A 13,867-nucleotide genomic window follows, 5' to 3' on the forward strand; every position below is an offset into this window, starting at 1 on the left:
CCAATTGTACTAAATGGCAGTGGCGTGGTTGGACAGTACAGATTTACGGGCGGTATTATCCCCTTCTGACATCACCAGGGGAGCCAAATTTCAATGACCTATTTTTTTCACATGCTTGTGGAGAATGGTTTACCAAAGCTTAGTTACTGGGTTGATTTTATTTTCTACATTTTCTAGGTTGATAAGTACTAAGTACCCATTTATAGCACTTAAACATGAAAAAAGTCACATTTTTATGGTATGTCCCCTTTAAATACTTTTTTGCAGTGTGATTCTGCAAAACCTTATTCTACATCCTTAATCCTACCAATACTTAATCTTAACAACTACTTTACTAAGTATTAATAAGCAGCAATAAGAAATATATTTAGGCAAAAGTTAAAAAGTTAGTTAGTTAATAGTGAGAATTGGACCCTAAAGTGTGCCAAGAATAATTGATGTACTTTTACATGATTCATTCAAGCCAGTTCAAGCCTGTCTTGTATCATTTATTAAATAGGATTTAGAAAGTCATTAAAAATAAGTAAATACTTTTTAAAGAGAGTAATTTGTACAGTAATATAATTACGTGATTAAAGATGATATTAGTTACTAGTACTACTATTACTTAAAGTAACTTACCCAACACTGACTGCCACGTAATCTTAGACATTTATTGTTTAACTCTTTCCCTGCCATTGACGAGTTATCTCATCAATGAGAAGACATTTTGTGACCATTGATTCCCTGGTGAGGTTTTACGGTAATCTATATCGAGATGACGCTCTAAAACTAAAGCATTAGCTAATTTAACAAACTCCATGTAAGTATTGATCATCGTTCTGAATCCGACATCTAACAAAATGCCTTCACATAAATGCAATTGTTTCAGCTTTTTGTGCAAATTTTTTTTTCTTGGAGAAACCTACCCATATTTGAGAGGTGATGATGAGAACAAATGAAGGTAGGATGAAACTTTTGCTAGAACGCTTGTGTAACATATAGGTAGTGTTTGAATTCACCCCTGCATATAATCCAATCATAAAAAGGGAAAATTTCACAGCAAACCAAACAGTAATTGCATGAGGTGCAAAACGCTGAGCCATTTCAAATAAACAGTAAGTTAATGGAGACACAGAAATGGCCCAGTTTCCTGAGAATGACCACCATACATTAAAGTCATTAAATCAAGCTCTCCAAACACACCCGACTAATCCTTCTGAACACAGAGTCTTTTCTTCTCTTCTCTCACTGTAAATGTGCAACACCACATAAAAGCTCCATTCACTCTCCCCCTCCGTCTGAAAGTCAGCCCATGCCCAATTCAACCAGACAGTAATTAAATAAAAATAGACTCTCCTAAGTCTGTATGTCCTCTCAAATACTGCATGCGTAAAGTTCAAACCCCCTCTGTTTTGCACAGCCCTCATAAATGTAAAATGACAGTAAGGTGTTAATACAGAAGCACTGATCTGTGAAGTTTGGTTCTCTTGAAAGCTGTGTTTAAGAAAGCTGCTTTAATGATGACAGAAAGATTAGACTGCTGTTTGTCCTGCTGAAATCAGTTTTCAAAACCCATTTGAGATCATATTTTGGTTTACACAGACAAACAGCAGGGCCATCATCTTGACTTTGACTTTCTCCATAATGTTGAGCAATCCAACTAAACTTCTGTGTGGTGGCGCCCCCTGCAGGTGATCAGATAAAACCATACAACAGAGTTGTTACAAAAAAGTGCAACATTTTTGTCAACATGACATTGACATACTGTTATTGGATTTCTCTTTGTCCAGAGATTGTGTTCAGATTTAAAACAGAAAAAGGCAAGAATGATTCACAGTCATGCAAGGTCGGTTTCCCGGACAGGGTTTAGATGAATCCAGGACTTTGTTATAATAGGACGAAACATACAAAAAAAACAATGTCACAGATATATGTTAAAGGAGACATTTCACAAGACATTTTTAAGATAAATCTTTGGTGTCCCCAGAGAGTATGTAAAGTTATAGCTCAAAATATCATATTATAGATAATTTATTATAACATGTTAAAATTGCCTCTTTGAAGGTTTGTAGTTAAAAAATGTGCCGTTTTGGGTTTGTAATTTTGAACACAAATGAGCTGGCAGTGCTAGGGTTGAATAGTGCAGATTAAGGGGTGGTATTATCCCCTTCTGACATCACAAAGAGGAGCCAAATAACAGTGACCTATTTTTTTTACATGCTTGCAGAGAATGGTTTACCAAAACTAAGTTACTAGGTTGCTCTTTTTTACATTTTATGAGTTGGTAGAAGCACTGGGGACCAAATTAAAAGTCAGATTATCATGATATGTCCCCTTTAAGATATGTCAGTGCAAGATGTTTTGAAATTAAATGGGATAGTCACCTCAAAATTAAAATGATTTTACTATTGACTTGCTGTCATGTTGTTACACAACCTGTATAAATGTCTTTATTTTGATGAACACAAAGGAAGATATATTAAGGAATGTTTGCAACCTAACCGATCATGAGCCCCATTGACTTCCATAGTATTATTTTTCCTACTATGGAAGTGAATGGGGCTTGTGATTGGTTTGGTTACAAACATTCCTCCAAATATCTTCCTTTGTGTTTGTCAGATAAAAGACATTTATACAGGTTTGTAACGACATGAGAGTGAGAAAATGATGACAGAATTTTTGGGTGAACTATCCCTTTAAGTTAGCTCAAACATGCATTTTAGTCTGGGACTAGGATAAACCCTGTACGGGAAACTGCCACTTAGTGTTTAAGTGATCAAGTTTTACACATCATAGTTGTTTAAATAGTTTTAATTTATTATTTTATTTATAAAAATGAATAATATATTAAACATAATTATGTTAAATGACATCAATGTAACCTTACACACAATTTGACGGCACATACACTTTCAGTGACTTGATCGTTCATGAATTTTATAATTTGTCAATTGTTAGATATTAGATATACATTTATTCTTTTTTTAAAAACACAAAACATAAAAATAAATAATAATAATAATACAATGATAAAAAATATAAAAAAGGGTAAAAAACATTTACAGTATCCAATACGCTGACCCTTTTCAAATTTTACAATATTTTGCAGTCAGATATACATTTATTCTTGATTTAATTAAAAGCAACTTACAAATGAAGCAGCATTAAACAACTAAAAGTTCTTAATTAATAATTTTCTCTACATGCAATTTTGCACGTGCTAAATTCTGCTAAATAAATTGATTTCTATTCACAGATATGCATCTTCTGGGTATAAAGGGGATTTTTCTGGAATTAAAAGGGTTACTGGAGGAGTGTATGTTTATTGGGTTCATGCACATTTGCGTTCATGAACATGTGTGTCCTGTACGTCTGTCAAAGAGTTCATGTAAAATCCAATAATTACATCACCATGGTTTCCTTTTAATCGAATTTGACTTGTTGCAATCACGTGGTTCCTGAGCGAGAGAGAGAGAGAGAGAGAGAGAGAGAGAGAGAGAGAGAGAGAGAGAGAGAGAGAGAGAGAGAGAGAGAGAGAGAGAGAGAGAGAGAGATTTTGATCTGGATGAAACAGACTTGTGCACAAGCCTATCACACCCAGCATGGAGGTGTTGACAGAGCAGGACGTCCAAAAGGTAAGAAACAGCTTTTAAACCGTTTACAAACCCAAATTGAACAACCTGATCGAGTTTTGTTGTTTGTTCACTTTTTTTCGTGAATCAGCAACACAAAATGTGCAAGATTCACAGCACAGGGTTTTAGTGGCTGTAAAAGTGTCAGTGATTACTTTGTTTTAAATATTGGTTATCAGTGTTTTCGGAGATCGATTAAAATATGCACGTATTTAAACGATTTTGTGCCCGCACGTATAAAAAACCCCCACTTTGAACAGTTATTGCGTAACACACCGGAATTTAGTCCGAAATGAGGTAAAAGGGGTCTTATGTGGGCGGGGTTTAGAAGCCGAATCGATTTAAGTGGCGCTGTGCAGACCGATCGGTAAATGACGTCATAGCATCGCGAGAGCGATTCGAAAGCTGCGTCTTTGAAATCCTGCTGTAGTAAAATAAAAATAAAACTGAGTGAAAAAATTCAGTGGTTTAATGTCTATCAGCTGATAGTCCATACTTGTATTAGTTTTAAATTAGGAATGAGGTATTTTTTAAATATCGTGTTTTTTGTTATCTACACATACTTTACATAGAAATATTTACGTAAAAGCATGGTAAAATATTCTGTCTTGTGCTCATATTTTTGCCTGAAACAAATTGCCTAAGAAAAATAATGAAAAAGTGAAAATTATTTTTCTTACACAAGCAGCTTTTTTGTTTTACGCAAATACATCAAAACATGCATCCCAGCTAACAGAAAAAAGTTCTAAGAACGTTCCCAGAAAGTTCCCAACGTTCCCAAAAACGTTCTGCCAACATAGAAAGTGTCCAGTTTTCTTGACGTTCTAAGAAAGTTTTGTGTTGTCTGAACATTAGAGGAATGTTACATTTTACCATTTTTAAACGTTATGACAATTTCATGTTTTAATGTTCACACAACGTTTAAAACAACAACTGTTTTTATATTGACTTATTTGATTGTTATGTAAAGATAGAGAAACATTGCATTTTATTATTTTATAAAACATTATTTCTGAATGTTCAGTAAAAATATTCCTGTAGAAAACACAATTCACTTATTAGTTTTTAGATGTTGATGTTTTGTTTAATTTTAAGTCACCATTATTGTGATTAGTGTTTGTTTTAGTTGGACTCTTGACCCTTGACTTTTGTTTGCTAGTTCTTTCCCTGGTTGTGTTAACTTTGTGTTAATACACCACATTTGTTATGAACATGTAAAGTTAATAGTGTAATTCTATGGTGGATGGTACATAATGGTAAAGATCATCACCTCATTAATTTTCTAATCATTTTTCTGTCAATAATTTATATATGAGATCCAGCACTTTCACAGCAATTTGTCATTAAGGAGTTTTAGAAACTTTGGACAAAAAAATATCCGCTTTATAATTGGGACCCACAAACATCAAGAATCAGAGTATGAATCTCAACCATGGTGACAAATAAATGAAAAACAATGCATTGCACGCATGGATAAATAATGATTTCCTTTACAATTTTATTTGTCACCATGATTGAGATTCATACTCTGATTCTTGGTGTTTGTGCGTCCCAAATGTAAAGCAGATATTTTTTGTCCAAAGTTTCTGAAACTCCTTAATGACAACCTGCTGTGAAAGTGTTGCATCTCATATAAATTATTGACAAAATAATAAACTTTTGATTAGTAAATTAATTAGGTGATGATCTTTACCATTATGTACCAACCACCACAGTATTACACTAATAACTTTACATGTTCATAATAAATGTGGTGTGTTAACAGAGGAAAAAACTAGCAAACAAAAAGTCAAGGGTCAAGAGTCTAACTAAAACAAACACTAATCACAATGATGGTGACTTAAAATTAAACAAAACATCAACATCTAAACCTAATAAGTGAATTGTGTTTTCTAAAGGAATATTTTTACTGAACATTCAGAAATAATGTTTTATAAAATAATAAAATAAAATGTTTCTCTATCATTTACATCATAATCAAACAAGTCAATATAATAAACAGTTGTTGTTTTAAACATTGTGTGAACATTAAAACATGACATTGTCATAACGTTTAAAAATGGTAAAATTTAACATTCCTCTAACGTTCAGACAACACTAAAACGTTCTTAGAACGTCAAGAAAACTGGACACTTTCTATGTTGGCAGAACGTTTTTGGGAACGTTCTTAGAACTTTTTTCTGTTAGCAAAGATTAAGAATATATAGAAAAAAGACAAAACAGTAAGAAAACTGAGTTTATATAGTGCAAAAAAAAGTGTATTTATCTTCATATTTTACTTATGTACTGAACTGTGTGTTTTTGATGTTTTAGTATCATCAGGACGGGTATTTGGTGCTGGATGGCTTTCTGTCTCCAGAGGAATGTGACGCGCTTCGAGAGCGCATGAGCGCGATCATTGAGCGCATGGACGTGCCCGCGCACTGCAGAACTCAGTTCTCCACCGACCACGACGAGCAGCTTAAAACACAGGTACAGTGAAGTAATACTCACAATGAAACCCTGTCAATCATCTAAGCAGTTACTAATCATAAACCATCTACTCTTGCCTTCACCTGCCACCAACTGTTATTGAGTAAAGATGCAGGTAAGACTGGGTTTATGCAATTACAAGAAGCAAAATGCTGACATTTACACCCCATTATATACCGACCCTACTGGAAAAACCAGGTCCCCTGCTGAAAAATTCCAAGGTTAACATATATTTTGTGTATTTATGTACAATTCTATCCATCTTACTTACCTGTTAGTAGCTGGTTAGAGTTTGCTTTAAGGTAATCTGTGACCCATAACCAGGTTGACCAAGGTGGTCTACCACAATGACCTGAAGTAGAACTCATTCAGTTGATTAACCACATAAACCAGCGTGCACTAGTTTCAGTAAGAAACCATAACCTGTTACCTCAATCATGCAATGTTACAATATTTTGTGTTTTTCCAGGGAAATGCAGATTATTTTATTACAAGTGGAGACAAGATTCGCTTTTTCTTTGAGAAGGGAGTGTTTGATGATGAAGGTTTGTAGTTTCGTCAAAAAGTTTTGTCTCAAAGGCTAAGATGTTGAAAAACAAAAACACTTCATCATGTTATTCAACAACTGTTGTGTTTTCAGGAGAGTTTATCATTCCAAAAGAATGTTCGATCAACAAAATTGGACATGGTAGGTATTTAAAGGGATAGTTCACCCAAAAATGAAAATTATGTGAACATTTACTCACTTTTTATATTGTTAAAAACCTGTATGAATTTCTTTGTTCGGATGAACACGAAGGATGATATTTTGAGAAATGTTTGAACTAAACCGATCATGAGCCCCATTCACTTCAACAGTATATTATTTTTTCTACTATGGAAGTGAATGGGGCTCATGATCGGTTTAGTTTGAAGCATTCTTCAAAATATCTTCCTTTGTGATCATCAGAACAATATATACTGTATATTAACAACATAATAGTGAGTAAATGTTGACAAATGTTCATTTTTGGGTGAACTATCCCTTTAAGAAACACCAGGCTTTATAAGTTTCACATTCCTTCTTTTTCTTTTCCGATGCTATATGTTTGTGTTTTTGTCTCAACAGCTCTCCATGCTCATGAGCCGATGTTTAAAACCATCACCCACTCATCAAAAGTTCAAGTAATGACCAAACTTACATTCACAAACAAAACTCCAACTGCTTTGATGCACAACCACGTAAAAAAGAAAAAGCCTGTGGTAGTATAGTTTAGTAGATTTAGTCATCATGACAGAAGTGTGACATGCTTTAATTCATCGAAAACTATTTTAAACATTTTTTTTTATTCATTGTCATGCATGCATTTTTTTTCTAATAGTAAATGAGAGATTATTTATTTAATAGGATCTATAATTCACTCTTTTGCTTATATGCATATACATTTAAAGGTGACATAGAATGATTGAACTGGGTATTTATCCTTTTTCTATGATGTGACATGTAGACAAAAAATTTTTGTTTGGGTCTGTAATGCCTTAGACTATGTCCACACGAAGCCGGTGCATTCCCTATCCGATAATTTTTTTTCCTTGCTCTAAAAAAATAATCCGTAAACACGAAACCACTGAAACCGACTGAAAGCGGTGTAGTATATATGCCGGACCAGTATGTGGCGCTGTAATTCTGCCACAGATTGGTCCCGTACACACTGCATATTAATTCGGTTGTCACTTCACCTTTTAATGCTTAATCCTGTTCTGTACACACACAGTTCAGTAATTTACGGTACTGACAACCGAATTCCACAACCGAATTAACTCCCGCAAAATGCAGGTAGTGACAACTGCATTTACAGAAACTCTGCACAGTGTGTACATAACCGAACTGAACAACTAGTAGTTAATCAAGTGTTTAAACGTTCATCATAAACAGGACAGGTCTCTCTTCTGAAAAAAATAAATGCTTAGAAGGGGAAAAAGTCTTCTGTATGCGCGGTTCAGAAAATGACAGAGGCACAAGCGTTTGCTGACTAGTGTTGCCAGATCTTGCACTAAAAAAAAACAGCGAACAAGAAGAATCCAATAATAAACCGAAATAAATCTAAATGCTTTACCTCAAAGATCAAAATATTGGGACCGGCCTCTTCACGCTTTATTAACATCAAAAACTTGATCGCTTCATGAGCCAAAAGCTATAAACGGTTAAGCACCAAAACGGTATGTACGTACAAAAAAGACGAGGACCTGGCAACACTGCAAGACCGCGCGCTCCGTGCTGTGAAGCAGCCTCACAAAACGACAAAAGCATAAAATACACAACGCCAAGATGGAGGTTTATTGCAAAACACAATGCTGTTATTATTTTGGTCAAATGTGTGATAAGCACGCGAGACGGCAGAACGTTGCTATGGTTATCTCTGTGTCAATCATCGCATTTTCGGGAGTGAGTCTTGTTCCGTACAGACATGAAACGAACATTTAGGGGATTCACTCCCGCATTTTAATGCGGTTGTCACTCCCGAAAGTTTGTAGTGTGTACGAGACCATATACACCATACACGGAGAAGAAGACTTTGAGCATGCGCATAACCAACGTATGGTGTTGTCCATTATCGCTTGTTGGTCATAGATTTTGCTGTAATAAAGCTAGTAGGCTTTAGTAGCTTCTGTAGCACGAACACAATCACGTAGTCCGCCATTATTGTTGTTGCTGTTACATGTGACGCTTCTGACACGTGATGTGATCATGTTTTCGCTTCACAAAATATACGGATTGGCTGTGCAGACGAAACCGCAAGGGTGTCGGTTTCAGATTTATCCACTTTAGGACCCGGTTTCAAAAAATAGCGGATTCAGTCTCCCAAAACGCCGGATCCGTGTGGATGAAACGCCAATACGATAACAAATTTATACGTATACAGTGATAAGCGTCTCCGTGTGGACAGCCCCTTAAAAGCTTCCTAAAAACCTCTTTCAGATAGCTCTATTAGGGTGGGGGATTTTAAACAAGTGGTTTTGCAACTATTTGGCTCCCCCTACTGGCTTAACTTGCAATCTCATTACTGATTGGCTGACTTTGCTGCCACTCAAAAAATGTAGCCAATTATTTTAAAGTGGAGGGGCAGTGAGATGCCTGTGATGTCATAAGCATCAGATTTTCAGATTGGGCCGTTTTCTGTCTGACATTTCTAAAAGAGGAATTACTATGAGACTGAGATGTCTAGCACTTTTTGTATGTTCGTTAATGCGGGTAGACTACCATTATTCAACAAAGACAAGGTAAAAATGGTTTTTCATTCTCTGTCACCCTTAAGGGGACATACCATGAAAATGTGACTTTTTCCGTGCTATAATTGGTTCCCCAGTGCTTCTATCAACATAGAAAATGTCAAAAGATCAACCCAGTAACTTAGTTTTGGTAAACCATTCTCTGCAAGCATGTGAAAAAATAACTTATTGAAATTTGTCTCCCCTTGTGATGTCAGAAGGGGAATTTATTATAATAATTCCGCCCCTTAATCTGCACTATCCAACCACAACACTGCCATATAGTGCAGAGATCAGCTCATTTGCATTTAAAACGACACACCCACAAACAGCACATTTTTGCTCACACCTACAAAGTGTCAATTTTAACATGTTATAATAAATTATCTATATGGTATTTTGAGCTAAACTTCAGATATGTACTCTGGGGACACCAAAGATTTATTTGACATCTTAAAAAAGTCTTGTGAAATGTCCCCTTTAATACTTAAAATCTCAATTTTTAAGTTTTGAAATAACTTTTGAGGTAATTTTTCAAATTAAAAAAGCATGAGTAGTCGGCGCCGATATATCTATATCTCCACCCAACGCTATCCTGTCTACATAAAGGCACAAAAGCCCCAAAACATAACTTAAAAAAATATAAAAAGCATGAGTACATTTAACACTTTTATTTGTGTTACAATTTTGGACAATTCAGTGTCTCCTCTAGTGTGTTTTCATCTCTCCTGCAGAATTTGGCTCAGAAGTTTGGACTAATAAATCCAGTTATTCTGCAGAGTATGTACATTTTTAAGGTACTGTATCTGTATCCTTACACTCTTTAAATGGTTGTACATTTAATGTGTTGTCCCCAACTAGACACATCTCTGTGTTATTATTGAAACAACACATATTATATGGTTTTAACACTTCCCTTTTATTTTTTTGAACACAAAATCAACACGAAATGACACAAAATCTGTTAAATAGGATAAAAAGAAAAAAAATTCTTAGAATTGGATATACGGTTATTGTAAAACTGGATTTCTCAAATCTATATTCTGTTTAATTCAACAGCAACCAGGCATTGGTGGAGAAGGTAAATAAGCTGCACATCTTTATCCAATGCAAACACATTAACCGTGCTATATTCCACACATACAATTTTTTTATTTATAATCCAATCTTATGCAAAAAAAAAAAATCATAATAGTGACCTTTGATGTTAGTGACACCTCACCAGGATGCCACGTTCCTGTACACGGAGCCTCTGGGCAGAGTGATGGGGATCTGGATCGCTCTGGAGGACGCATCCATTGACAATGGGTGTCTATGGTTCATACCAGGATCACACAACAGTAAGTTCAGCAACATTAAAAGTCTGATTTGTTATTCTGAATTATTCTGTGAGTTTGTTTGGCTCTTTTCTTGTGTAAGGTGGAATTAGCAGGCGTATGGTACGGACACCTAAAGGCACGTTTCCTCTGACTGATTTCATTGGCCGAGAACAGAACCATGATGAGAAACTTTTCATCCCTGCTCCAGTTAAAAAGGGTGAGACTATAAAGGGTGTGATTTTATGTGCATACCGGTCAACACTGGGATTTGAAAATAAGGGAATTTTCCCAAATGGCTCCCTCTCTCAAGAAGCTTTTCTTCTTTTTTGTTTTATTGGCATATGTCGTTTGAGTGATTTGTTACAGATATACTGCCGGCTTTTTAACTGAAGGTGAATGCTGCAAACGGCTCATTCTTTATTTGTGGTGGCAAGTGGTGTCCCTCTACTTTAAAACATTTGAAATTAACTTTAAAGGGGACAGAGAATGAAAAAACATTTTTACCTTGTCTTTGTTGAATAATGGTAGTCTACCCGCATTCACAAACATACAAAAAGTGCTAAACATGCTAAACATCTCAGTCTCATAGAAATTCCTCGTTTAGGAATGTCAGCCAGAAAACGTCCCAATCTGAAAAACTGATGCTTATGACTTGTTTAAAATCCTTGCCTTGCATTACAGACCCAAACAAAAAAAAATTGTCTACACATCACAGAACAAGGATAAATACGCCGTTCAATCATTCTATTTCACCTTTAAATATCAATAAATTATAAAATGTTTCCACGATTGTATTCTGTAGGATAAACACAATTCGTGCACCATTAACAATTACATTTTTCGTTTTAAAATAGATTTTTAATTGAGTTTGAGAGATTGCATTTGTAACAAAATATGCATGTCCGCACCATTCCATGGATGGATTTTAACTTCAACAATATAACATTTTTAACACAAATTAAGTGGTTACATTGTGAATATAGATTTTATTTAATATGTACAATTTTATTTAATTGTTTTATAATATATATTTTGTAATATTGAAGAATAAAGTAGTGTCACCCAAATTAGTTAGCTAAATTTCTGACAATTTCATGTGTCGCACTTTATTATTGTCTGTGGTTTTATGTTTATAACTTGTAGATTTTAAATATTTTAATCAAAATTTTGATAAATAAATACATATTAATATTTCTTAAATGTCTCCTGATCTTGAAATTATCATGAGGCTTCAATTTTAGAAAAGAATGGATTCAGGCTAATTTGTCTGTGGTGTTACTGTCTTTTTGTTTTACTTCAAATAAGCTATTGGTAACACCACAGACATAAGAAGATGTTTCAGCATTGTTTTATAAATTAAAAAAAAAAATTTAAAATTAAAAATGTTATTATGCTTCAATTTTAACGGATATAGCATATTAAACACATTTTTAAATGCTTAACAATAAATTTTATTAAAAGAAAACAAACAAGCATTTTTACAATTTCTGCTCTCATTTGCCACCCCAATTGAAGAATGACCCGAACATCAAATACAGCCAGTGGAATAATTTTTATAGAAATATTAAATTTACTGGAGAAATATGGGAAATTATTCAAACGGGATAGAATGGTAAAATATGGGAGAATCCCGGGAAACGGGTGAGGGTTGACTGGTGTTTATGTGGGTCATTGTGACACTTTCTGTTTATTTTGTGTATGTGTGTGGTTTTTAGTTGTTGCTGACCTCATTGTTTGGTACAAAGGGGCAAGTAAATGTTTAAATTTTAGGGTCTACCTTTATGCTAATCGCAGTCTATAGTAGAAAATCATATTTTTTCTAATGTTATAATAAAGGAAATTTTAACATTCTTTAAACAGTATATTCACCTAACATATAATCTGTAGATTATTTGTATATATAATATAAATATGATATGTTATCTATTTTATCTATAAACTACAGATTTGATTCTTTGACGTTTTTTGCCATGTGTGCACTTTCTAAAAGTGATTTAAACTGTTCTGTAGGAGGAGCGATTTTAATCCATGGTGAGGTCATCCACCGCAGTGCTGAAAACACCTCGGATCGCTCGCGTCACGTTTATGCCTTTCACATTATGGAGTCTGAAAACACCTCTTGGAGTCCAGAGAACTGGTAAGAGCAGTGCATGATGGGTAATTCTGGTTCTTGTTAGTTCTGTGTAAATTAAAGAAAGTAAATCTTTCTTTCTCTCAGGCTTCAGCCGACAGATGAACTACCCTTTCCTTCTCTCTACACTTAAACATCCAGAAAAATACAATTAAGAAGAAATCTGGGTATAGGACAGTTTATAAACGCCTTTTTAATGCATGCATGTGTAACAAATATACATACAATTATGTAAATAGACCAAAATAAAGGATTTTTTTTTTTTTAAATGTTAGTTAATTTTTTATGATTATGTTTCACTTGTAGTCACAACAGTGTTAATAAAAGGCTATTTTTGTCTGTAGTACCTTGTGTGTTATATTAGTAAATAAACATTAGGTAGAAATGTATTTTATTATTAACTGCAGCATTCACTGTGTATCCGACATAATCAATACAATATAGAAAAGCAATTATGTTTGATTAAAGAATCATGATCTGAATTTCCAAAACAAAGACTGCAGTTCATCTCAAACAATTACTGTCAGAAAATACAGAAATATCATATTTACAGTGTTTTTTAAATAACTTTTCCTTCCAGCATTTAAAATGATACACAATAGTGTTACAAACCATTCAAATTATTTTTTATATTTAATGTCAAAATATGGACTATGAAAGATCGCACATGATCATAATCAGATAGTTGAATCCAAAAACATTACATTAAAACAATTACAAGAGCGTCATGCAAATGTCTTTAGATGTCAAGTGTCAGTTTTACTGTCCCACAATGCACTGCAAACTGAACAGGGCATTTATTCTTCATATGAACCGTACTTAAAACACTCAACAAAACATCAATAGCAAGATAATTCTGCGGACAAGGCCTCAAATATCACACTGTAAAACCTGACAAGTTAATTTAACTCAAAAAATTTGTTGAAACTGATTACATAGAAAATTTTAAGTCATCATAACTTAATTGTTTTAAATTTATTAAAGCAATATTTTTAAGCGTACCTTACTAAATAAATTTAAGTACCATTTACTATATAGTTTTAAGTATTATTAACTCATACATTTTGGGTTGAATAAACACA

The 13,867-nt window shown here is 34.1% G+C and overlaps 1 protein-coding gene across 1 annotated transcript; it reads left to right on the forward strand.

The window, feature by feature from the left end:
• Nucleotides 1–3,493: 3,493 nt before the first annotated feature.
• On the forward strand, nucleotides 3,494–13,128 carry phyhd1 (phytanoyl-CoA dioxygenase domain containing 1). The gene is made up of 11 exons (XM_065243751.2): nucleotides 3,494–3,617; nucleotides 5,928–6,086; nucleotides 6,556–6,631; nucleotides 6,727–6,774; nucleotides 7,195–7,250; nucleotides 10,070–10,132; nucleotides 10,395–10,416; nucleotides 10,547–10,675; nucleotides 10,755–10,871; nucleotides 12,665–12,791; nucleotides 12,873–13,128. The coding sequence occupies exons 1-11, from the start codon at nucleotides 3,585–3,587 to the stop codon at nucleotides 12,916–12,918; spliced, it is 876 nt and encodes a 291-aa protein (XP_065099823.1). The 5' UTR covers nucleotides 3,494–3,584; the 3' UTR covers nucleotides 12,919–13,128.
• Nucleotides 13,129–13,867: the final 739 nt, after the last annotated feature.

The sequence above is a fragment of the Paramisgurnus dabryanus genome, chromosome 18 (assembly GCF_030506205.2).
Source record: "Paramisgurnus dabryanus chromosome 18, PD_genome_1.1, whole genome shotgun sequence".
NCBI classification, from domain to species: Eukaryota; Metazoa; Chordata; class Actinopteri; order Cypriniformes; family Cobitidae; genus Paramisgurnus; species Paramisgurnus dabryanus.